This window comes from Lacerta agilis, chromosome 6, assembly GCF_009819535.1.
Source record: "Lacerta agilis isolate rLacAgi1 chromosome 6, rLacAgi1.pri, whole genome shotgun sequence".
Classification (NCBI taxonomy): Eukaryota; Metazoa; Chordata; class Lepidosauria; order Squamata; family Lacertidae; genus Lacerta; species Lacerta agilis.
In genome coordinates, this window is record NC_046317.1 from 30,023,995 (window position 1) to 30,051,444 (window position 27,450).

The window sequence follows — 27,450 nt, forward strand, 5'->3', positions numbered from 1 at the left end:
TATTAGGGGAAAAAACCTGTTCTGACTCTGAGATCCTGGTGGCTTTTTTATAGCTCTAAACTGACAGAGAGCAAGGAACTAATAATAGTAACTTACCAGATAATTGTAGCAGCCTGAAGTCCACTCAGTACCCTATCTATATGGGTGATAGCCAGCATTACTCATACTCTGAGTAAAGATAAAGGGACCCCTGACCATCAGGTCCAGTCGTGTCCGACTCTGGGGTTGTGGCGCTCATCTCGCGTTACTGGCCGAGGGAGCTGGCGTACAGCTTCTGGGTCATGTGGCCAGCATGACTAAGCCACTTCTGGCGAACCAGAGCAGCGCACAGAAACGCTGTTTACCTTCCCGCCAGAGCGGTACCTATTTATCTACTTGCACTTTTGACGTGCTTTCGAACTGCTAGGTGGGCAGGAGCTGGGACCGAGCAACGGGAGCTCACCCCATCGCAGGGATTCGAACCGCCAACCTTCTGATCAGCAAGCCCTAGGCTCTGTGGTTTAACCCACAGCGCCACCCGCGTCCCTTCATACACCCAAGTAGACCCACTGAAATAAATGTGTGTTTCTTTTCAATGGGTCTGTTCCAATTATGACTACTGTATAAAGTATTTGTGTGTTCTGAATATTTTGCTAGTGTTCAGAATATAGGATCAGCCCACTATAAACATCAGCATTTATTTTATTTTATTTTTTGTTAAATTTGAATGCCATGCTTCATCTGAAGATCACAGAGTGGTTCACAGCATAAAAATACAAAATGAAAAAATAAATTCGTAATATAACAAAAGCAAAACAAACCAGTAAATCCCTCCTCCCACAGGCACATTTTAAAAGCCATTCCTTTCACACTTGCAAGGATGCAATTGTTGAAATTAATGCTTGAACACCAAGAACCAGTTACTTCTGCTCCTGAATTACTTTGCAGAGTAGATGGCAGCAGAAAGAGAGATTTAATTGCTTTTTGGGACTATGCTATTCTTTCCACTTCTTTCCATTCTGTTTCTCTCACAAAAGACAGTACACTGGGGGCAGCTATGGACATCTTATTCTATAGAAATAAAGAGGAATTATTTTACTTATTTGTTCAATAATATTTGATTCCTTGAGAATACAAGGTGGACAAAAATAGTCAATATTCTTCCAGTTACTATGTGGACAGGGCTAAAAACAAGGTTACAAGCATATAAATCCAGGCTGCAGTGAAAACTACTAAACTGTAGTGGGGCACATCCAAGACTCTTGCTCCTTTATCTGTATGAAAAGAGGAAGAACCTTCTGTGTGTTGCATTACTGGTTGTGGCATTTAACCTTGATTCCACTGCATATTCCACACTTCTAACCAATTCCCAGCTGATAGATGCTGACTGAGCAGCAGCAGTGCCATAAATGTGCTATACAGCAGTTGAAATTAACAACCTCCGCTTCCCTTTCCTGCTTCAAGCTTTGACCCATCTTCCTGCTTCAAGCTTTGACCCATCTTCCTCTCCATCAACCTCAACTTCCACGAGTTCTATTTTCTCCTTGCTTCCTCCTCCTTTCCCTTGTCCCTCGCTCCCTCCTTATCTTTTGTTTAGGTTCAATGGTGGGTGGGATTGCCAAAGCCTTCCCCCCCCCTAGACACCCACCACACCCCTTTTAATTTTTTAATCTTTTTTTTTTGGCCAAGCATGTAAAGCTGAATGCACACAAGTTATATGTGCATAAGTTGCAGGCTTACTGTACTTGCTTTCTTCCATCATTACCTCTGTTCGCTGGCTTCAGACTCCCACTTTATAGCTGTTGTCAGTCACAGATAGCATTCTGCAGCGCCAGTTTGTGTGAACGGAATGAGGGTGCAGCTGTAGAGAAGGAAGTAGCTCAGTGGTAAGAGCATCAAGGTAGGGCTGCCTTAGACAGCACCTCAGGCAGGGCTGAGAGTGACTCTTTGGCTGAAACCTTGGACAGCTTCCGCCATTCAGTGGAAGCAAGACTGAGCTAGATGAACCAGTGGTCTGACTCAGTACTGTATAAGGCAACTTCCCATGTTCACCTATGTGTTGCCTATAGCTGTCGGCTCATCGTACCGGCTTTGGTGCACTTTCCCATGCTGACTCATGAAACACTGGACAGGGAGATGGATAAACCTATTTGATGCGTGTGTGCTGGGGGGTGGGGAACTTCAGGCCTGGGGGCTAAATGCAGCCCTCCAAGTCTATCTGACCCTTGAGACCACACATGCAGTCCACATCCAGGCCATGCTGCTTCCCTTCCTGACTCTGGTTCCATCCCCATGTATACTTTTGCCTGGCTGGAATTTTGCCCCTGTAAAGGGGGGGGGGGAGGAGGAGGCAGTTACATCACATTTACTTGCTTGGATGGAGAGGTTACCTGTGTAAAAACACACAAATGAATTGAGCACAGCTTGAATGTAGCCTGCTGTACGAAGGCAAGGATCACAACAATTGCTCCACAGATGCTGTTTTGCCACAATCACCACTGGTAGGCAGCCCCCAGCAAATTCCCTATGACAAAACATTGGCCCCCCCTGGACTGAAAAAAAGGTCTTCTCTCTCCCTTGCTGTATGCAGATATAGTTCCCCACATATCAGTATTAGCATGAACTTGGCAGTTCAGAGAAACAGCTGCCAGCTAATTCTGTATCATGTTGACTTCCTCGCCCCCTGACTGTCACGGTCGGCCTCAACTTCCATGATACATCTGAGCCATTTATTAAGATGAATACAGATGACTATGCCATGTTGCATACATGCACACTGTAAGTTAACCAGCTTGTAACTGGAATCAACCTAAACGTAAGAATGTTGATGCAGAAAGTCTGTCACAATTCTTATTTCAGAACAGCGACTACAAATCCTGTAGGTTTCCTCCTTGGCTGAACGAGAAACTGATTATTCAGGCAGCTTGTAACTAGAGGAAAAAATGGAATTTTAATACTGTATAATACCAGCCCTACATTTTCCCAAAAGGGGCCCATGACGTAGTGTACAATAAATTTTTTAAAATCCAAATTAAAATAAAAAAGGAAACATGAAGCTATACATGATTTTTATATGGCATAGAGGGAAGAAAGGATTGGGGTAAAAGAAGTAATAGATTAATTACTTCCCAAAGCCTCAGTGAAAGAAAATGGCTTTGGCTGGCTTCCAGGAACTAAACATGCAGACTTCAGAGAGACCATCCTATGACCAAAAAGTTCTATTTCTAGTATAACGTTTATGGGCCCAGGGCACATTTTCAAACTGGAGAAATTGGCATGGGCAGCATGCGCACACACACACGCACACACACACCTATTGGCTGTAACACAATGCTACTTTCAAGTCTATTTCCTCTGAAGAAGGGACCCTGCAGACATCAGAAACATGTGCACCCATGGAAGCCATGTTGGCAATACCAGCTCTAGTGAATGCCAGCCACAAGTACAAGCAAGCAAGGCAGCTAGAGCAGGATTTTATCCAGAGATCATTGTAACCAGGGAGATTTGTAGAGAAGTTTCCTAAACTGTAGGTGTTTCAGGGCAAGACCAGCACTTTGGATTCAGCCCAGATACACAAAAGAAACAGCAACACCAAAAGCAAAATCCCAAAATCTGCGTTAGGGCAATACATTTTATTAGGCGAGTCCAAAATGTCACAAATAGTATGCAGACTTTCAAGTTTAACAATTAGTGTAGTTCTCTAGACATAGGCATACTATGATCACAGTACCTAAAACTGAATCCAGACAAGGCAGAAGTACCGTGGGCTGGTGGGACTGGTATTCAACCTGTTTTTGAACATGCACACGGTTTGGTGGGAGGGTGCTATTATATCTCTACAGCCTGATCACAGTTATCCACACACTGGTAATACAGTGCTACCTCGGTTTAAGAACAGTCTGGTTTTAGAACGATTTGGTTTACAAACTCCGCAAAACCAGAAATACGGTAGTGTCCCGGTGTGAGAACTTTACCTCGGTCTAAGAACGGAATCCAAATGATGGAAGGGCACCGGCGGCAGGAGGCCTCATTAGGGAAAGCACGCCTTGGTTTAAGAAGGGTTTCGGTTTAAGAACGGATTAAGTTCGAAAATCGAGGTACCACTGTATCAATTTAGATTACTGTGGGATGATAGCTTTTGAAGATTGCTGGATGTGGAGTTAATGCAAATAGCGCAGCAGAGTTATATAAGGGGACTGGCAGCTTGGAACGAAAGCTCAATAGTTCTTTAAAAGAGTTAAATTGGCTTCCGGTCCATTACTGAAGAAAGTGCTGGTTTTGACCTAGAAAGCACCAAACAGTTTAGGGCCAGATTACCTTTTCCTGCAAGCAAAATAGGATTCAGATCAGCATCAAAGGTCCTGCTCCAGGTTCTGCCACCTTGTGAGGTGCAGTGATGATAACCAAGAGTCTTTTCTGCTGTCTTTAAAATCCCCCCCTCCCCACCAAGAGCTTCACCTGGTTCAATCTTTCTTCTCTTTCCAGAAGCAGGTGGAATCCTTTCATATGCCCAGGCCTTCACATTATTTTACTGTAGTATCATTTTATTCTGATATCCCATTTTATGGTTGTATTGTGCAAGCCTAGGTGTGAAGTTTTGCTTTTTCTAAGAGTCACTTCGTAAACTGAATCCCAGAATTTTCAAAAGAGACGAAGACAAAATTTAAAATGACAAAAGGAACATGTATTTAAGTCTGTTGCATGATTATCGTTTTTGACATAACATTCCCCCCCCAAAAAAATATACTTTAATGATACATTCGAACAAGACATGATTCTAGCTTATTCACAACTAGTAAAAAGTTTTAAAAGCTCTCTAAAGATGTGAGGGGATTCAACCGATTATTAAATTATTTAACAGCTTTGTTTAAGGCCTCCCCAGACTGTGATTTCCAATGTAAAATATCAGTGAAGGGTAATTGACATAAAAATATGAGCTTCGTACTCTATTTTTTTTGTAAAAAAAAAAAAAAAAAAGCGTATAGAACCGCATTGCTGCCCAAAGGCTGAATGCACCGATTTATTTTGCTACATAATGAGCTATAGCTTATACACACAAAATACATTTTCAAGGCAAAGTTAAATCATTTGTCACTCTAAGTGTCATTATATTGCACTTCATTTAAGTAGAAATAACAATAAATGTATAACTTGGCAAGTGTGTGGCCAGGGTCAGGTAGAGCTTTTGAGACTTTGTACTGGGTAATTCAAACAGTGAAAACCTTCAAGAAAAACTTGTATACTACATACCACATTTCTTTGCATCACTTTCAGCCACAAACAATACCAGAGGAAATTCACAGTATTTCCACAAATACATTTCACTTAGCCGTTTAAAAATATATATATATGTTGGGATATATTACATATAAATCCAGTGACGGTTAAGCTACCTGTTCCAAACATATGCAATATCTCTCCCCCCACAAGTAATTATTTCCATTTTTTTAAAACTTCCCTGAGTCCATATTTAACAACACTGTAGATATCAGGTACTTGCTAAAAAGAAGAGGAAAAAAGAAAGAAACCAAAAACAAAGCCGAAGCGATGGCAGCTTCCCTTGAGGGAGAAAACGGGGAAAAAAATTGTGCTCACATTAAGAACGAAAAGGAGAAACCTATTGCGCTTTAGCTTCCACAACGCCACTGGCTGCCGTGTCCCCGCATCCACTAACAAGGCCACTGGAATGCCTTAGGGAGTCGGCTCCGAGGTTAGCCAAGAGAAGATCGGTGTGTCGAATCAGCAGCTGCATAAGGTCTTCCGCTAGGTTATCTATAGTGGAGTACCGTACCTTTTCAAAGTCAAAAATGTCTTTCAGGAAATAGAGAACCTGGTCCTGGTAAAAACAAACACAAAGCAAATTCACTTATTTGTGATAATCGCCAGGCTCCGAGATTTATTACAGAAGTATTTCTTTCTCATTTTGCCTGTTTTTATATACATAAAATTGGTAATAGTATCAAATTAGCGGCAACGAGCTCTCCTGATGTAATGAAGCAGCATACCTTGAAGAAGTTGCATAATTCATACAGAGAATTCCTGGGACCAAGGAAGCCCCATGCCAGAACAGGGCTGATGTGTTCACAAACAGCATAGAAGTGTGCAAAGAAGCCATCAGGAACCTGGAGATGTAACCAGCACAGAAAAGGTAAATCACTTCCTGCTTCCGTATATGAATAACTGTTATGTCAAATGAAGACACTAAAGGAGGGGGGAGGCTTCACTTTTATTGCTCAGCAAGTGATTCACCAGGGCCAAGTTTCCCAGGGGCAGCGAAGCTAGCGCCCTTCAGATATCGCTGGAACTAGCAGTTGGGAGTCCAATGAAATCTGGAGGAACCACAGCCCCCCCCCCAACTCACCGCTTGTCCACACAATTTTTTTTATTAAGTTTCTAAATAAACCTATTTACATTGTGAACTAAAGTCAAACCAGCTTTCACTTTTGATTTCTTCATAGGTGTACAAATGTTCCTAATATCTAGGCACCCTTGCCACATTATACATATACAAACTTCTGGACATAACTGAACATTGGACTTTCTCCAACTACCTTAACATGGACAATCCACAACCATGTGATCCACTGTCATTTTTATACATTACAATTTTTTTTGGAAGAGTGAATCGTTGTTCTTTTACTGGTTAATAGGGAATTAAAGTTATATTTAATTGGATATTCACCATTAGATGGCAAAATGGCAAATATCCTCCTATTTCTGGGGGCCCCAGTATGGCACCTATTGGCACCACCGCACCCACCAAGGCCCTCTGCCCTTCTCAATTCTTATCTTGTGGATTTCACAGTGTCAATAAATATGAGGTGGCTACTTCTAAAAGATCCCCTCAGATTTCACTGGATGCAACATTTAACTAGTGGAATCATAAATTTGTCTCCTGGGAAGGCTGGGTCATGCCCATAGTAGCTGTATCTCAACCACTGTCCTATTGCCATGGCACCCCAATTTTGCTTCGCTGAATAAAGGCTGACCCTTGCATATGATTCCCACTTCTCTCTTCACATTCCTAGTGATTTACCCAATTATATATGTTACTTGCAAACAAGGGTATAGAAATTTATAACTATGCTGGTTTAGCAAGCGGCCTTGCAAAACTTATAGCATAGCATTACATGCCATAATTGAGATACCCATATCTACAAAAGTATTTTAAAAAGTAAAACCTGTTCGGATGCCTGATTATCTTCTTCCAAAGCAACTACTCCATTCCGAACTTAGAAATGGAAAGCGTAATGCTGGTGGTCAACAAAAGAAGTTTAAAGACTCTCTCAAGGTGAATCTAAAAAAATGTAGTATAAACACTGACAACTGGGAAACCCTGGCCTGTGAGCGCTCCAATTGGAGAACAGCCTTTACCAAAGGTGTCATGGACTTTGAAGACGCTCAAACTCAGGATGAAAGGAAGAAACGTGCTAAGGGGAAGGCAAGCTTTGCAAACCCTCACCATGATCAACTCCCACCTATGTCCCCATTGTATAAGGCAGTGTTTTTCAACCTTTTTTGTGCAAAGGCACACTTGTTTCATGAAAAAAATCACGAGGCACACCACCATTAGAAAATGTTAAATTTTTTTTAACTCTGTGCCTATATTGACTATATATAAAGTAATTTTTCAATTTTTCCCACGGCACACCAGGCAACATCTCGCGGCACACTAGTGTGCCACGGAACAGTGGTTGAAAAACACTGGTATAAGGATGTGTGGATCCAGAACTGGCCTCCATAGTCACTGTTAAGACCGTGTTTATGGAAGACAATCTTACTCGGCTATGGTTGATCACCAAAGAAGACCACCAAAGAAGACCACCCATATCTACAAAAGTATTTTAAAAAGTAAAACCTACTTACCTTCATTTGTTGCTTTTTTTGTTTCAGAACTGACCAGCAGCTTGAAGCCACAGCCTAAGAGTCAGAAGAAGAAAAGTAAGGGTTGTACCCAACACTGTGTGCCCAAGCAGAGCAAACTTCACTCTCCTCTCCTTCCCCACCTGCACTCTTTTAGAATCTGCTCTGGTGGGATTGGGGGAACCTCTGGAACATATTCTTGGGGTGCATGGACTGCCATGGGGCAGGGGGAATAGAAGATGATGGAGGACCTTTGTGCAACCTGACATTCATTCAGTGTTCGATTCCACCCTACTTTACTTACCTATTTATTTACCTATTTTATTACATAAAACCAGCTGGTAATTTCCCCAATTTTGAAGTTGTATTATTTTAAGTTTAAGGTTTTTAAATTACTATTGGGTTGTTGACTGTCAAGTTGACAGGCTTAACTTGCGTTAAAATAAATTAGGCTGGTCTATAGGTGAAAAGAGATCAATGGTGCACCTTCATTATTATTAGCAGGGAAAGTGTGATAATCAAGGAAAGGTAGGAACCAAAGGGAAAAGAGAGAGTAAAAGACATATGTCCATGTCAATCACAGAAAGACTTATGCCTTTTTAATGAGGTGCACGATTTCACACGCAATAAAAACAAACTATACACACTCAAAATGAAAGTGGGAACCTTAGCAGAGACATAGGACAAATGTGGGCTACACCTCCTCACACAATTTTTAGTATGACTTTGCTTGGAAAGCTCAAAGTTGGACATATTCTTGGTGCATGCAAAACAGCTTCCAGTTACAGGAAACTTCTGAGTCAGGGTGCTATTCTGTTGGACAGTCAAGTGAAATCAATAGGATCAGGAGAAGTCCAAATGAAATCAGAACATTACCATTACGCCATATTTCTTTTCTCCGAACATAGCAGTGAATGAATATGGCTATATTTTCACGTGTGTGTGTGTCTGTGTATGACTTCTGCTAAATTGTCTGTTAGCAAAGTGGTACTATAGTTTCTGCAGCATCTTGATCTGGCTACTTGTAAAAGGCAGGAAGCTGGGTTCAAAGGGCAGCTCAGCTGACACAGTACAACTGTTCTTATGCTAGTTACCAAACTCCATAGAATGTTTCAGTATACTAAAAAAAGAAGCATTACTTTGGCACTTTATAGACCAAATCTCTCTCTCTCTCTCCTTCCCTCAGCTTAGGAACTTTATTTTCTAAAGTTAGATTACTTACTATTTTGTACATAAGTTTGCTAATAAGGCTTTTCTTCTTGGTCTGCTAAACTCAGAAATGTGCATACTTTTAGTCAGGATTAACTGCTTCAATAGCAAGCACCCAGCTATGTAACAGTTCTTCTTGCCAACTTGGCGAAGCGACCTTTTCGCCAGTGCCTTCTGAAATCTATAGCTTTTGTATTATGTTATATGGCTGTAAATAAATCCTTTCTGCTTTTCATATTTTAATACTATTATAGCTTAAATGCAAGCCAAAATTCCCAGTGTATTTAAATGCCAAAAGATGTTTTAAAGCCAGAAGTATTTGTGACCATAAAAACAAAGCACACACCACATACTTTTGTTTTGACCACACTGTAAAAAAACCCAACACACTCACTTAAGAAAAAAAACATACTTCAAATAGTTTTTGACACAGCTAAGCAGTTTTGTCCTAATAAGGATTGGAATAATACAATATACAGATGGCAAAAACTTTTGTCTCCCACAGGGCATAACAGAATTTGAATGGAATGCAATGCTACTTTGGTACTGGGAGGTAAAACGCTGACAAAATTCCATTGAGAAAAAGTCTGTCTCTGTGTGTCTATCTAATCATATATCCAACAGATGAAGGGAAAAACAAAACAAGACACCAAGACAAGAAGAAAACCGATGGCCTTTTAAAATGTGTTGAGGTGGGGGGATTAATGGGTTGTTATTGTTTTTATTATCTAGTTTGTTTTTTTATAGGACAGGAGTATAGGACGGTATACAAATTTTAATAACAGATAGATAGATGATAGTTTTATTCCTTCCATTTCCAATGAGTGCAGTCCACATACAGCTAATCACCCTCAAGTCCTATTGAAGTCAATGGGTTTTGCAACTTTAACTATGTGCTTAAAGTTGTCATTGACTGAAGATCATCATGTATAGCTTTCTCAACAGGGATTCCCACGTGTAAACATCATTTTCAGCATTTTATCCTCCACAAATCTGCCTATTCCTCTTTCAAAGCCATCCAGGTTGGTGGCTATCATCACCTTTCATGGGAGCAAATTCCACAGACTTGTCTGTCTTAGGCTACAGAAGTATCTGGTCTCATCCGGTTCATCATAGACCTAGAGCATCAACCACTCAAGATGAGAAGATCCAATCTGTAATTCTAGTGAACTGACAAAATTGATCTCCAGCTACCATCTTGAAGGATCAAGTAAGTTTTACTCCAAGGCAACAGTTGAAGGATTCTGTTAGCAGAATATTAAATATTATTCACCATAGCAACTCTGAGGAAAAAAGCCAGCAGCACTTCTCTCAGATATTGGGACATACCTATGCATACATCAGCAGCCAGAACCCATTAATCCATGTTGAAACAGGTCCACTGCTGGCACATGATACCAGTAAAAATGCATCACATAAATAACAGGTTTTCTGATTAGCGCAGGAAGAAATATGCCAAGTGAGTGAGAACCATTTTCTTCTGTGGTAGGCGTGTCCAGAAGTACAAGGTTTTTGGCTGGAGGTATCATATGAGATTCTCGGACTCATGTTTGCGCTCTTAATAATTACAGATCCCGGAAAATCCGCCCCCAAACAATGACTTGCTGCTACCAATGTTTGCTCCTCACATGGCCAATCCCTGGAAATTGTGTGCAGTTTACACGATTAATGGTTGTTTTCGTAGGCTGTGGCAACTGGTGCTTTGGGACCACCTAATTCATCACAGCAGGTGAGCCTGAGATCTAACAGTGCGGGACAATTTTGTAGAAATTTTATATAACTGTTTTATAGAAATTTTGTGCCATACCAAAAATATGGTACCAAATATTTGAGGATCGCTAGACTATTCTAAGAAGAAGGAGTTTGGATTTGATATCCCGCTTTATCACTACCCTAAGGAGTCTCAAAGCGGCTAACAATCTCCTTTTCTTTCTTCCTCCACAACAAACACTCTGTGAGGTGAGTGAGGCTGAGAGACTTCAAAGAAGTGTGACTAGCCCAAGGTCACCCAGCAGCTGCATGTGGAGGAGCGGGGAAGCGAACCCGGTTCACCAGATTACTAGTCCACTGCTCTTAACCACTACACCACACTGACTCTTACACCACGCTGATAATTACATAGATGTCCTGGGTTGTTGTTGTTTTATAAAATGCGAAAGTCAGCAATACTCAGCAATAGCACTCAACAAGGAGCGGCATGATGACTTGAAGGAAGTGGTGTCTGAGAGCTTAAAAAGCTGCATTTCTAACAAAGTTTCTGTACTCGCAGTGATGTGGAATTATTACAAAGAAGACTGGACTTAATGGATCTTAGTGTGATCCCACAAGGCAGTTCTTTAGGTTCTTAAGCAAGGCTGTATATTCAAGATCACTTCACACAGGTTAATTATGTCTTAACTATAAACAGATCCTTAGAATGCACTGTTGTGTTGCAAATTTTACACATACTGGTAAACTACAGGGGTCCTTGTTCCAAGAAAATACCATGTAAGATAGCCTATTCCATAGGTGGTCCAATTGCAATCACCCTGGCCACATGCAAGGGTGACCTAATTAGGTTTGAAGGGTTCCAACATATGTGATCAGTGCAATGCAATTTCTTAAAATGACATGCTTCATCTGTGTAGTTTAAGGTGCCATTCTTCATTCATTAAATCAGTTCAGACTGTGAAATGAGGTAGCAGTTATTCTTCAAACTTCACTGTTTGCACTTCTTGATGGGTGTCTGTGTCAGCTAAATCCAAGCAAAACAGGTGTCTATGAATTCATGTATGCTTGCACAAGTCTTGTTGTTAGTCACCAATCATGGAGTAACAAATTCTTTTGAGAAAGTAACTTTCAGCGACTACTGAACAGATCTCTCTGTGACATGAAGGTCCAGGTGGGCAAATTAGATAGAGCAGGCACCCCCAAACTCTGCCCTCCAGATGGTTTGGGACTACAATTCCCATCATCCCTGACCACGGGTCCTATTAGCTAGGGATGATGGGAGTTGTAGTCCCAAAACAGCTGGAGGGCCGAGTTTGGAGATGCCTGGGATAGAGTTTGCTATATGTATTTTTAATGGCTTAGATATGTGGATAAAAAAAAATATTTTCATTCTTGCATACATTTCCTTTTATTATACAAAGTACTAAGCACTATAACTTGATCCAAAATATGCGAGTTTCGTGGCTAAATTTTATGCAGATTAGTAGTCTGCAGAAAGCCAGTTCAGGTTCTTGCAGGTATGATTCACAACTGCTTAATGAGTAAAAGGAATCTGAAACAGATTATCCAACCATAATGCAATTTCTTCTAAATTTAAATATTGCTCAGAGGAATGCAATCATTAAGTTATCTGTCCTAATATTCTGCAACCACCATATGAAAGCATGGAACCAAACAAAGCCACTTACAGTTTCTTTGAAAGAGGAATTCAGCCAATTGTTATTGACCACATTTTGTATAGACATAGGTGGGTTTTCTAAATCTTCAAAGGAATCCATTAATACGAAGTCCAGAACAACATCATAGAAATTTAGATGTTTCACCTGCAGAGCATCAGAATATTTATAAAGTTACTGAGCTCATTTATACAACTTCCAGGTCTATAATAATAGCTTAAATGACACTGAAAAAAACAACATATTTTAGTGAAATTGTTTAATAAACTGTCTAAGCAGACAGACTAAAGTAATACATTTGACACCCTGAAATAGAGACAAAATAAAGAACACTAAGGGAATTGCAAAAGAGATAACATTTACAAACCATTTAACTAATTTTTTTTACAACATTTACTTACTCCCCAAGCAGCAAGCTCCATTTCAGTATTAGCCCAATGATCAGACTGCTCTAAGAAAGAGATCATTTCATCAAATACCTCCTCAAATTTCTTTGGGTTCTGTGGGGGGGGGGAGGAACCAACAAGCAGGAGAAAAATTATGCATGTCACTTTAGTTCTTAATTAGAAATAATAATTGCTTCCATTTAGTGCCTGAGTAATCTAGAAACAGAAAGACTGGCTTCAGTCCAATGCTCTGAAGAACACATGGAGCTCCTTTGTGATTTATTTCAACTGGAGTAGCTCTGTCAGCACAACTGGAATGTTTATACAGCGCTGCCACTGAAACCGAGATCAATGCAGATGCAGGACTGCACCTTAGCATATATATTGACTTCAATGTGTTTGTAAGGACATTCTTGTTTGGGCAATCAAAATCCATGGCTGCAAACAATTACAGAACATACCACCTTTCAGAATCAGGTCTGCCAAATATGAATACTTGCTGCTTACTTCACAGTGAGAGGGGACAACTACGGGGAAATAATCATGTCTACTCAGAAGTAAGTCCTATCAAATTCAATGGGGTTTATTCTCAGGCATGTAGCATTAGATCACAGCCTGTGATGATAAAGCTTTTTTGCACATTAAATCCACCATACAAATTATTTAACGAAAGTGTTTTACCTTTCTAGCTCTCATGATTAGTGCGCACAAGATTTTTCTTCCACTTTCAGCAAGAAATATTCTATTTGCAGCATTGGAAAAGATTACCTGTAATGGATCACTAGGTATTACCCATCTGAGATCACTTACATTCTCACCTGTCTTAATAAATAAATAAATAAATATTTTTTTTGTACCCCGCCAATCTGATTGGGTTACCCCAGCCACTCTGGGCAGCTTACAACATTTCATTTAATTATAACAACCAGGGCTTTTTTTCCAGCTGGAACAAACTGAAGGACATTGTCCTCTTTCTATGCTCCTCCCGATGGAAACATGCAGATGGGGACAGATATATCCCTGCTTTAACTCGTTTACATTCTGTCTTCTCTTGTATATTATTTACTACAAAGCTCAATGACTAAGCTCTTTAGCGATGAAATGTCGAATTACCAGAATGAGACCCAAGCACTGAACCACTGGTATATGACAAGTGGACTCTTCATTTACTGTGTTTGCTATTGTTTAAGATAAAACCTATTTGAGAAAGAAACTACATTTGCCACTTTTTATGCACATTTAGTGTTTGTTTACAGATAGTTGCTTTAGTGATACTATCTTGTGTTGACAGCAGAACTCAGTTGCCATTACAAGAGAACAAGGGAGATGCTCACGGTGAGTTCTGGCGCCTCTTTTGTAGAAAAATAGCACTGCTGCCAACCAGTTCTCCCTTAAAATAGTCCATTTTCCAAGCAAACTTACTTTGAAACATTTCGAGGATACAGACAGATAGCTAATTCTTTCTGCCACTAGCATCTTCTCTATCAATTGTGAAATACACTGGTAGGAAACAAATCCTCTGTTGCTGGTGTCCTCCTGACATATATACAGAACTTAAATAGTATGTGGCTAAGGTAAGGTTACCAGATTTTTTTCAATGAATCTGGTGAAACTTTTCAACTTCAATGGATTTTGTCAGGGGACTGATTTGTAAATCCGGGGACTGTCCCCAGGAAACGGGGACGTCTGGTAGCTCAGAAGCTATATTGACTGCAACCCAATGGTACTATTTCCATCTTGAAAACAAATCACAATTACCCTTGATGATTGGGCAGTTTGGCTGATCTGTTAGATAACCTACTGCCACAGGAGTTTTGTGCCTATGTTGTATGGAGGTCAGCCTTAAGGAGCTGATTGAACGTTTACCTGAAAAGCTTGGCGGATACAATGGAGCTTAGCAAGAAAGTCGCTGTCCCCCAGACACTCCAACGTATCGGTCCTATATACAGAGACAATGTAACAACAACAAAAAAGGCACTTGAAACTTAATGGTTGACTTGCTCTTTAATTCAAGCCTATATAAAAAAAAATATTGCATGCAGAGCACTGTTTAGCTTTTAGAAAATGTGCAAGTACCGGTAATATTAGTGAAAGCAGACAAAACGATTTAGTACCGTAAGACTCGTGAATAAATCTTGCCCTCTTCTGCCAGGTGCATAGCTTCTTCGTATAATGGGCAATGGCATAGCGAATCCAGATTATAGGAGTTTCGGCTCTCTTTGTGTTCTGCAAGCTAGAAGAGGGAGACCTTCTCAATATCAGTAGGCTAACATCCTCAAACACTTCCACAAATATCAAGAACTAAATGCCCTTCGTGGTATTTCTATGCAAGATCCATCTCTTTCAACATTATTTAAAAGATAAATATCCAGTACTGCAGCTTGTAAAGAAAAGCCACAGTGACACATTGGGACAAGGGCCTGCTGCTGAATCATGTCCCTGAGGAGCAGAAATGGATAGCTGGCATCCATGCAAGGCAAGCCAGAGCTGAGGGCTACATCACATAGCTTATCACTTGAACGCTAGCCCAACAGCTTGCCTTGCAAAAGGCAATAACTTTTAATGCATCTTCCATTTATAATGTACATCCTTAATGTGCAAAGCATGGGAAAGAGACTTTGCCACCATAAAGTTTTAAAACATTCTTTAGTAGCTGTTGCGTCGGAGTAGCACTTTGCAACAACAGCTGAATGCTTGTGAGTGCCCAACTGCTTTTGTGGCACATTCCAGAAAAGCCAAGACATGCAAGGAAGGGGAGAGATAATTTACAAGCCACCTTCTAATTATATTTTACCAAGGGAGGGGTTGCAAACAGAGTAATAGGATTCTAAAGCATTTTAAGGGAGGGCAGTTAAAAATGGAAAAGAAAGCGAATACAGCAGCATGTTTCATGATGGCAGGGAATAAGCAACCCCCTCCTAACAACCCTTATGTCCATAGTGCAGCTCAGTCATGTGCTGTTGCAGAAACACCCATAAGAGAATTAAGTTTACGATGCAGCAAGCAAAGCCAAAACCAGTGTCGTCAAGGAAAGTTGTCGGTCAACAAGGAAAGGGCCCTTCAAAACCACTTCAGCGATTTCTACAGGAACTTTGCATTGCTGGTACATGTAGTCTTCTCAAACTTACATTTCATACAGCCTACAGACACCAATATTAGTTTTTGGTAACAACAACAGAAATCAGTTCCCTTAAACTCAAAATCTTCTATTTGGTTTCTGCTACTGGGTGTAATCAGGACGCAGGTGGCGCTGTGGTCTAAACCACAGAGCCTCTTGGGCTTGTCAATCAGAAAGTCAGCGGTTTGAATCCCCTGACGGGGTGAGCTCCCATTGCTCGGTCCCTGCTCCTGCCCACCTAGCAGTTCGAAAGCACGTCAAAGTGCAAGTAGATAAATAGGTACCGCTCTGGCGGGAAGGTAAACGGTGTTTCCGTGCGCTGCTCTGGTTCGCCAGAAGTGGCTAGTCATGCTGGTCACATGACCTGGAAGCTGCACGCCGGCTCCCTCGGCCAATAAAGCGAGATGAGTGCCACAACCCCAGAGTCATCCACAACTGGACCTAATGGTCAGGGGTCCCCTTTATCTTTACCTTAGTGGGTGTAATCACCAGCAGCAGCACTGCCACAATTTATTTCTAGAATGTTTTAACAGGCATCATGTGCTTCACATTAAATGAAAGTTCATGGTGTTGCAGGAGCCATGTATTTTCAAGTGGCAGGCTGCAAGCAATGCTTTCATTTACAGAAAGCATTTTTAGCCAAAGTGACTCCCAGAGCAGCTTATGTAAGGCCAACGACGAAAAGATGAGGGAAGAAGAAAACAAGCAAACTTGGGCACTGATTTGTACATTTGCCCAAGAGAGGAAAATGCCTTACATAGAGAATAACCCTCTGCTGCTGCAGGGAAGTGCGGCAAAGCCCTCTACTGCTTTGGGGAAGCGTGGCGCCATGGGGGAGGTATAGCAGGACCCTCTGCCGCCGCAGGGAGGCCCAGCAACGCCCTCTGCTGCTGCAGATATATATATGGAGATATCATGATTTTTAGTTGCTGACATATCGTGATGTTGAAAGCCAGATATTGCCCAGCTCTACTCACCACCATTTGTCCTACTGCACATGGCCATATGAGAAAGCTGGTGCCTGGCTAACAGAAATCTAACTAGAAGTTTTCTCACACGGATGGAATGTGCTTGTGGGAGAGTGGCACCTTGACTGAACCTGCACACACATTCCACAAGGCCACTAGCCTTCTTGTGGTGGTGTATTCATAAGTGCAAATTAAATCCCAGTGTTTGGAAAGGATGGCTGCTCTGGAGCAGAATATATCCACCGATACATGGGATGGGGTCTTATTTCAGTAACACAAACTTTGGCTGAAATCCTAAGCATGTTCCCCTGGAAGTAAGTCTCGCTGAAATAAACTGAAGTTACTTCCCAGTAATGAGGTTAAGGATTGCGATCTAAACATCAAAGCATTTGCGACTCCAAGGTAATACTCCTTTATCTATGAGGTTAATTGAAGCTATTTCCGCTAAATCTCTCAACATGCGTCCCAATTAAGGTAAAAGTGTACCACTGTTTCTGATGCAGGGAGATTAGAATGCTGCCTGTTGCATTGTGTAACTACTCCCATTTAAGATCCTTTAAGTGACTGGCCAGGCTGTATTTGCACAACAGCACTTCAAAACCCAACTCTCACTCCAGGATTCCTGTAATGAAGGGAGGCTATTTGAGACGTGCTCCTTACAAGCGGACAAAAAGTAACATTATTCCCCCAACTCAGCCCTCCTTCACCATCAGGCATATGAACCATGCTCTAATGCTGCTGTTCTGTGTTGAATAAGTGGCAGATGACATCCAACACACAGCTGTCTCAGGCTAAAAATGAAAGGAGTGGGTGCTGAGCTTTCAATCAGTTGGGGACTACAGATTCCAGAAATGTGGTGGCCCAGGGCCTCCAAAAAGTGTCATACTTCTTGGCAAGAAGTTATTAAAGCAGTGCTCACCAGAGTGTGATCATATTGCCTTTCTGGTGAATTCATGAGAATATCACTTTTTATCCTCACTTCATACACTACAAGCTCCCTACATGGAAAGAGTATAGGGGAAAAGGATGGAACCTGTGTGCCTGTAAACATTTCATTATGTGTGATGACTTCATGCAACTTTTAACTGTTTATCTGCCTTTTTTAAAGTGCACTTGTATGCAATTTTCATAGATATTCGACTCGAAGAGAAAGTCATTCCTGTTTAGTAGAATTCAGAAGTGGTATGATGGCTACGCAAAAAAGCAGCAAACACTATTTCCAACATACCTCAGCAGCTGAAACAAATGAATCTGTTGATCCAATGCTTAATGTATCCCGCAGACTGAATTCTTCGGTGTTATCCTTTACAGTGATATCGGTGTCTTTATCTTATAAAGAGAAAGAAAAACCTTTCATTAAAACACCCTGTGGATTTTCATTATAGTGCCAGCTAATGTTGATGAAAGATAAAGGGTTGGATCCAGACTTCCCACCAAGTAGAGTTTCACAGGACCCAACCACTGGTTGGGGAGAAGGAAATGAGGTTTTTTCCCACCAATTCCCACCCACCTCGGCTCTGCAGTCTCCTGTGGCCCCTGAAAATCTGCTCTTAAAATATTCCATAAGAGGCTTACAAAAATGAGCTACAAAAAGAAAGTTAAATAGATGCATGGCAAAATTATGGCAACCTTATGGCACAGTTCAAAGCACAGACAGTAGGTAGCAAATATTTCAATGCACAAATGTAATGTCTGGCATACAATAACTAGTTTATCCAAAGGCATAGTGACAAGTGCACTTCATTACAGAACACTTTTTTCTACACACACACACACACACACATGTGTTTAGGGCAGCTTGTGAGAGGAGACACCAGCACAATGAAAGCTCTAGGAAAGCTGCTTGAAACACCCGCTGCCCAACTCATTTTCATGAAGCCCAGGGCATAACAGCCTGAAATGCTGGCTCTCTTATATGTTTCAGCTTACTTGTTTAAGAAACCACAGTCCTTCCAGACTGCCTTGTCTTTAGGCGTTGCTGGATTTCCTAAGCCAATCAAGAGTGAAATTATTTACACTTTAGCAGGGAAGCAGCCACAGGCTTTAGCTTTAATGCACAAAGCCTGAAGCTACTGAAGAATAAAACCGCAACAGAAGGTTCAAGGATCAAACCTTAGATAAAAGAATGTTCCTCCCTACCCTGATTTACGAATTTTTCAGCCCAAGTACAGTGGTACCTTGGTTCTCGAACTTAATCCGTTTCGGGAGTAGCAGGCTTCCGCAGCCTCCAATTGAGTGCAAGAAATTCCTGCAGCCAATTGGGACCCGCGCCTTGGTTTTCAAACCGTTTTGGGAGTTTGAAAACCAAGGCGCGGGTCCCAATTGGCTGCAGGAGTTTCTTGCACTCAATTGGAGGCTGCAGAAGCCGCATCAGACATTCAGCTTCCAAAAAACGTTCACAAACTGGAACACTTACTTCCGGGTTTGCAGTGTTCAGGAGCCGATTTGTTCAGGAGCCAAGCCATTCGAGTACCAAGGTACAGCTGTACTAAGTAGCAGTGAATTTCATACTTGATTTTTAAAAATAGTTTTTAATTCATTAACTACTTCTTTACCATTTTAAAACAAATTTAAAACATGCATTTAGAATGCTACGATCAAACACAGTACTATAATTTATATAATAATCTTACAAAGAAATATGAAAAATTATGCAATGAATCAAAAATTCACTAAAACCCCTTTATAGTTATAGGTAATCCTGCTGCCAGTAGTCCTGCCTGCTCACCTGCTCAGTGAAGGGAACAGGGAGCTCTGCATTGACAGAATGACACTAGCACCACTAAACCCAATTCCAACCCAGCGAAAAGAGGTTTCATATTGCAGTCTTAGTAACTAGAATAATCCATTAAATCAGTAAATCAATGAATTGCATATTTCCCCTAGCCAATAACATGTAATAAATTCACTACAATGCAAAAACACTTTTCAAAGTTTCTCTAATTTACTATTTGATCAAGCTAATTGCCCCCCAATGATTACAGAATTATCCCATTAGTGTCTTCTACATCAGTTGATACATTCCAAAATACTGGAGGATAGAGAAACAAATACGCTCTCTTTTTAATGTTCCAACTCACCTATTACCTCCATCGCCATGAATATACCTATTGGTTTACATACAAATTTTGTAAGGCAAACCAAGTGATCCTTTAAACTTTACCGCACAGGTGTAGAAAACGAAGTCCCCCAGTTTACCCACTCACTTTAGTTCTAATTCAGTTGTCCCTAAAGGGACCCCTGACCATTAGGTCCAATCGCGGACAACTCTGGGGTTGCGGTGCTCATCTCGCTTTACTGGCTGAGGGAGCCGGTGTACAGCTTCGGGGTCATGTGGCCAGCATGACTAAGCCACTTCTAGCGAACCAGAGCAGTGCATGGAAACGCCATTTACCTTCCCGCCGGAGCGGTACCTATTTATATACTTGCACTTTGACGTGCTTTTGAACTGCTAGGTTGGCAGGAGCAGGGACTGAGCAACAGCAGCTCACCCCGTCACGGGGATTTGAACCGCCGACCTTCTGATCGGCAATCCCTAGGCTCTGTGGTTTAACCCACAGCGCCACCCACGTCCCTTACCTAAAGAGTACACTAAGTTAATTTCTAATTGTTCATATTGATGGCCATAAAGATACACTCTCATGTCATAAAAATGGGGAACTCTCCCTTAGTCATAAGGTCTCCTCAGCCCCTTATGCCCTCATCCTGTCTTTTCTTATCACAGTCCCCATCATTCAGCTGAAGAGATGCTATTTTAAACTTCCAATATGTTTACTTCAGATGAAGTTTGTGCGCACAGTGCGCATAATCCTTGCCACCACCCCTCCAAACAGGAGCACTGTCAATCACATGAAAAAGTGGTGGACCGCCAAGAGAGCCACAGTCCTTGCTCAAACACAACACCAAGTGTGCTCTTTGCCCTGTCACTCTCACAAACAGCTGGCTTTCGACAGGGCAGTCTAGGAACTCCGACAGTGGCTCTGGCTTCCACCCCAACTGGTTACAAAAACGAGCAAGGGCTCGTTCCAAATTACAAGCTACTTTATTCTCAGCAGGCATTCCGAAGAAAAAGGAGAGTAAACTGATAGTGGAATAGAAAACATACCACACCTGTTGTCCTTACAAACAGGCATAAAAGCAACGAAACAGATCCAGACGAAGTATAAATATAACGTAAAATGCAATGTGTTGAGAGAGATTCCTTGTTGTGTTTGTGTTTTAAAGAAATCTAATATGCACCTTATTTCTAAAACACTGAGAGCTTCCTTTTGAACACATCTAATTTGGGGTCGTAAATTTTATTGGGCTGGTTGTTTTTCTCAACCATTACAATTCCCTATTCCTTTTCCTTTTCCCCTTTAAGACACAGGTGGCTCCCAAAAGCTGGAGAGAGCATGGTTAGCCACCCCTGCTTTATGTCCTTCTACCATCATGCTTCAGGTAGGAGCATCCAGAAGCAAACAAAAAAACAGGGCATTCTCAAGAAAGCATTTTCTTTAGGTGCCTGGACCAAAACATGCCAAAATCCTTCTCCCTAGGCCTTTGGCTAATTAAACAATCTATGGCCTTTTAAACTGGGGGGGGGATTGTTTTTGTTTGTTATGATGGTATGTATTTTTTGTGTTTTTATACTGTAAACCATCCGGTGATCATTGGGTGAAGGCGCTATAGCGATTCAACAAATACGAAATGTGCAGAAACCACTCTGCTATCTGCACTCTCTTTAAAAAAAAATGCCATCTTCTTCAAAAAGTGCCCTTGAACAAAACGCTTCTGTCTCTTTTCTTGGCAGCCTCTATCACAATTAAAATGGCCAGCCAGATCACGGTTCCCAGCCCACCTGTTCTCAACAGCCAGCTTCCTCTTTGGGCACAGCGTCATTCTGGGCACTATGCCAGGCCATTCCCCAGCTTTCCCAGACTATGCTGAAAGCTCATGTCGCCCACTGCCTGCCACCTCCTGGACTGAAGAGAAGTGCTGGGGCTCTCTGAAAGGGCAGACTGGGGAAAATCAAAATCAAATTAGGAACCCACTATCTTTCTGTAGCCATAACATGAGTCCTGTTGAAATCAGACCAAAGCTACATCAAGTCCCTTTCCCACTCTTGTCCCCCATAAGTGCATAAAGCCATTGTGATTAGTAGCCTTAGCCGCCAGGAATTTGTCCAATTCATGGACAAAATTGTCCAATGTTCTTGTATATTTTTACCTATTCCCTTTGCTGCTTGACCTGTCACACATCATATGGCAAGGATGAGGAACCTTTGGTCCTCCAGATGTTCCTGGTCTACAACTGCCAACGCTGGCTGGGGTTGATGGGAACTGAAGTCCAACAACATCTGGAGGGCCATAGGTTTCCTATCACTGCACTATAGCAACCTTCAGAGAAACCATGCTATTTAATTGTTTAAGCTGATTAAAAGCTGAAATTCATATAACAGAAGGAAGACTTGATTACACAATTGGAAAGCTTTCTTATCATGCTATGTACATGTAAAAAGTCTCAGTAAGGATCAGTCACATTAACATAATCTTTGTAAAATAAAACTTAATCCACTTGCTGAAAATAAAGTAAGGGAAAACACAATGGAACAAGGTGTAATAATTAGCATTTTCTTTCTCAGTGCTTCACAGAGTGTGAACAAAATCAGAGAAACATTTACTCATATTCTTCATCTTTTAGGATAAGCAGGAAAAGTTAATTCCAATTGGTTAAGTCATAGAAACATAGAAGTTCATAACCAAAAAAGGGGAAAGGGGAAAGGGAATATTATGTAACAATCTAATAACTAATTAACAGATCTGGGATGCAATCCAAGTGGTAAAACATGTGTATAACATATAAATTCACACATCAAAATTCTTTTGGGAGGGTTTATATCTACAAAAGGTTTCTAACCAGCTTTTTTGAACACAAGTTTGAAAAGCTGTTTGGGGAATTGGATATAATTTTTTTAAAAAAGAGTGTGGGAAGTGAAACATAACACAAAGCACTATTTTGTTGTATAATTGCTCATGCCAATTCCTCTAGATTTACAAAGGCTATTCTAACAGGAAATCCTTCCGAAAAACGCAGTTGCTCATGCTGGTATGCTGATGTATTAATTAGTATATAGGAGTATCCACTACTCTGAGATGTCAACTAGCTAACACTATGGAGAAACATGAGCTTGTCTCCTAAGAGGAGTTAAACTTATACACACTTCCACTCCCCACAGAAGCCCCTGAAAAAGCCTCCCTCAAGTCTGATACTTTTGAACAACATGGATGGGGCACACAGTGTGTGGCTGCTGGTGGAATTGTACAAAATTAGTCTTAGATTTTGCGTTACTGAAGTCCTCCGGCAACCCATTGAGTCTCAAACCACGTATCAGTGCCATAGTACTTTTATACTGGTGAAAAGCGCAAAGAAGGCAAAATTTAAATTAGGACTGCTGCAATCTCATGTCTTTTTATCAACTCAATGAGGTACAGGGATGGGGATTCTGGGCTCTGCTCCCATCAGCCACCATGGCCAATGGCCAATGATGAGTTGGAGTCCAGTAGAACCTACAGGACTGCTCATTCTCTGCCCCTAACTTTGAGAGATTTTTAAAGAAGAGATTCTCTGGTTTGCAATCAGTCCCTTTTGTGGCTTTCTAAACTTTGACCTTCTTTCCCTTCCCACTCCATCAATACCTTACAACAACAACAACAACAACAACAGGAAACCTCTTTTGGATCAAGCACCACCTTATCCCTTGGCCAACCCCTTCAAGGACTACATACATAAAAGTAGAGATGGCTTCGTACACTTCCCCTTACCAGCAATAAGAGCCGAAAAGCAGCATTTCGATTTTTCCAAACCTAACTCCCACAGCAGTTGTGTAATCTTCTGAGGAGACTGTAATTGGGAGGAAGAATAACTCTCACTTTCCCAGCTACAGTCTCCAGCAGGATTGCCTTGATGCCGGTCTCAACAATTAGGGCTTGAAGAAAGCTTTGCTTGGAGGCAATAAAGTGTGCTTTTTTTTCAATTGCAAAAGCGGACACTTTTGGCACTAGGGAGGGAACACAGGGCAAGGGGAGGATAAGATTAATCTTTCCCTCCCCAGCAGTACCTTCCTCTCCAAAAATGAACCCTGGGCTGCAATTAGGCTCATATTCTTTTGTTATTATTAGAAACCATTTTAAAAGCCTAATTTCAGTGTGGAAAGGTGTTGGAATAAGGAGGGCACACTGTAGATCATACAGAGGCCCCAAGGTATGCATGCACCCCACACATCTTCCTACCTTAGCACAACCAGCTTTTTAAAACACACAGAACTAAAAATACAAAACAAAGTGTGACACAGCAATATGTGTTGTGTTAGAAAAGAAGTAGGCATGCAAATTAGGCTTTGAGTCTAAAGTAAGTTTAAAGGACTTACTCACTAGAAGGACAGATCCTGAAGTTGAGGCTCCAGTATTTTGGCCACCTCATGAGAAGAGAAGACTCCCTAGAAAAGACCCTGATGTTGGGAAAGATGGAGGGCACAAGGAGAAGGGGACGACAGAGGATGAGATGGTTGGACAGTGTTCTTGAAGCTACTAACATGAGTTTGGCCAAACTGCGAGAGGCAGTGAAGGATAGGCGTGCCTGGCGTACTCTGGTCCATGGGGTCACGAAGAGTCGGACACGACTGAACGACTGAACAACAACAACAACAACAAGTTTAAAGTTGGCCATAGGTTAGGGACAGCAAAATAAAGCATTCCTACTTCTCTCCCAATGTGTCAGAACTTTGGAACTTAATGGAACAACGTTTCTGTGCCATTAGCACTTAGATAAATATTTCACTTGTCATCACATTCAGGAAGGAAGTCAAGATCTAAAACAAACAAAAAAGCATTCTTGCACTCATTTGTTTAGTTTAGCCTTATTAAGACCCAACATTACTGCTTCCCTTCCTAGTTGCAACTGAATTTGGATCTTGCAGCAGATAAGCACAGACAGATGTAGCTTTCTTATTTCCCCCTCACCCCTTTTCATCTAACCTTGTCTGCACACTTCCCCTCTTCACTACTGGCTGCACTGTTCTGATGTCATGGAATGTTCATTAACATTCCAGCAACAGAAGTAGGGAAGATGCCAGGGAGAACTGCAAAATCAGTATAGCCACTTAAGAGACAGGTAGGAAACTTGGTTTGGCTTCAGGAAAACATCTCAGCATATGTATACAGGGTGATTAGGTCCATGGAGGTAAGAGGCTACAAAAGCAATAAATGTGTGTGACAATAAATTATCTACCTAGCTACATGTTCTTTCTTAAACCCAAGTAGAAAATCATCTGAAGCTAAAACACTTAAACAGAAAAAAATAATAGTTGGGAGGCGGGAGAAGAAGTCCAGTACCTAAGACCATAAAAGGTAAAGGGACCCCTGACCGTTAAGTCCAGTCGCGGACGACTGGGGTTGCGGCGCTCATCTCGCTTTACTAGCTGAGGGAGACGACGTTTGTCCACAGACAGTTTTTCCGGGTCATGTGGCCAGCATGTCAAAGCCGCTTCTGTCGAAACCACAGCAGCGCATGGAAACACAGTTTGCCTTCGCGTTGGAGCGGTACCTATTTATCTACTTGCACTTTGATGTGCTTTTGAACTGCTAGGTTGGCAGGAGCTGGGACCGAGCAACGGGAGCTCACCCCATTGTGGGGATTCGAACCGCCAACCTTCTGATTGGCAAGCCCTAGGCTCTGTGGTTTAGACCACACCACCACCTAGGACCATACCATGATGTTATTTCAATGCAGGTTAGTTTTTCAGAACTTTGAAAATTTTCAATCACCCAGATAGTTGTGTTTTAGTTCACTATATTTTTTATTTATTGTGTTTTATTTATATACACACAACACACATATAAGTACACACACACAAAATTGTGGTGTACAAGTTTAAGTAGATTAAAATTTTGATTTAACATTTAAACTCTGCTTTTCTATTGAAATAAAGCAGTTCACAATGAAAAACAAAAATATATAAACTCTAAAATTATATATTCAGCATGACAATGAACAGAAATCATGTGTTTCATCTCCTGTTCTTCTTGCTGTCTCCAGCAAACCAGAATTTCTGGAACATAATTCATATCTACGATCTATTGTCATTTTGACACTGCATTAAGAGAAACTTTTCAGTGATAATATTTGCTATTTCCTGTACCAATATGGTGACCCACACCAAAAACCCCACATAATTATGAACCATAGTTAGCTAAAGCAGTTGTGCCTAATCCACTGTAGTGCCTTTGCAGCAATCGCTTGATTGAGCTAATGACAAAATGGTGACCTTCAGAGAAAAAGTTAATTTCACAGAAAAAGTTGGCTTTTTAAAAATGAGAATTCCATGTAGTTTTGAATTTAATCTTCTGTAGCCTTCTTCCAATTTCTATGAAGGTCAGCATGCACAGGAAGCATAGGTTATTGTTAAGTCCCTAGTTCTTGGCGATTCTATGATGGGGAAGTGTCAGTTTTCATGTCCCCAACTCATATGCCTATCTTTAAGCTGTGACTAATGCCAATGACTGACACATATGGCGTCAGAGGAACTGAGCACATGCTTTGAATTAGGAATCCAAATAAAACTCAAAGCATTAATATAGTTCTAACTGGTCTATGTTACAGTGATTAACAGCTGAAGAATGGCAAAGTTATCTTGCAATGCTAAGTCATTTGATGTTAAGCTATAGAAAGAGACATAGTCAGTTTACATTCTAACTTATTTTTATACACTGGAAGCTACTCGAAAGGCTATCCCACATTGAAAATAAATATTCAACAAATAGATACACAAGAGTTGTAGCGCAGGAAGAAATAAGTAAAATTATCTCTTCTCCATTGTAATTTACAGAAACCTCTGCTGGATCCAACCTTACAAGAGGACTTGTGAAAAATTCGCTATCGTTATTATTTTGGGGGGCGCTGAAAGGGGTGGAGTGCCTCTTTGCTCTTGAACGGGCCTTAAGATAGGGAAGGAAGAGTCCTTATCTCCCATTTGAAAAAGCACAATAATAAATTGTATCTGAGTGATACCCAAACCTCTCTGCTTGTTCTTACCACGAAGTATTGTACTCCTGAAGCAAGTAGTATGATTAAGGTTCCCCTCCCCCCCATATATCCTGATCACATTCAATTCTAAACGCTTTGGATCCAGAGAAGATCAAGTGAAAATCTGGTCATCCAACAAGAGGGTGCACCAACCCTCTGCTACCTTTGGATGGCTGCCTTGCACAAACAAAAGCACTTTCCCACATCTCCATATTAAAAGCATTTTGCTTCCTTTTGCAAGAGGAGACCTTTCGTTTTGGGCTCAAAAACACCAGGTACCCCCCAGTCTCTCTGTTTTCTACCATTGTGAAAGATGCATAAATACATTTGTTTGTTTGTTTGTTTCATAAATACATTAATAAATGGAACTTTCACCCAAACACGTCCATAAGTGTAGGCAAGTAGTTCTGACTGGAACCCCCATGACATAGGGGGATAAAGCAGCACTAGAGGTGTGGGGGTGCCCTAAGCTGGAAGGG

At 41.2% G+C, this 27,450-nt stretch overlaps 1 protein-coding gene across 4 annotated transcripts in view; it reads right to left on the bottom strand.

Annotated features, from left to right (window-relative positions):
- Positions 1–4,945: 4,945 nt before the first annotated feature.
- Positions 4,946–27,450, bottom strand: part of MIGA1 (mitoguardin 1) — a 39,119-nt gene continuing 16,614 nt past the window's right edge. For 3 of the 4 annotated variants that reach the window (XM_033151769.1, XM_033151770.1, XM_033151772.1), the window contains exons 8-16: positions 18,138–18,238; positions 14,938–15,056; positions 14,690–14,762; positions 13,505–13,591; positions 12,839–12,937; positions 12,450–12,584; positions 7,846–7,899; positions 5,985–6,101; positions 4,946–5,815 (exon numbers count right to left, since the gene is read on the bottom strand). In XM_033151769.1, coding sequence (XP_033007660.1) covers positions 5,597–5,815; positions 5,985–6,101; positions 7,846–7,899; positions 12,450–12,584; positions 12,839–12,937; positions 13,505–13,591; positions 14,690–14,762; positions 14,938–15,056; positions 18,138–18,238 — 1,004 coding nt within the window. In that variant the 3' untranslated portion in view covers positions 4,946–5,596. The remainder of the gene's footprint in view (positions 5,816–5,984; positions 6,102–7,845; positions 7,900–12,449; positions 12,585–12,838; positions 12,938–13,504; positions 13,592–14,689; positions 14,763–14,937; positions 15,057–18,137; positions 18,239–27,450) is intronic. The other variant, XM_033151773.1, reaches the window with a different exon arrangement.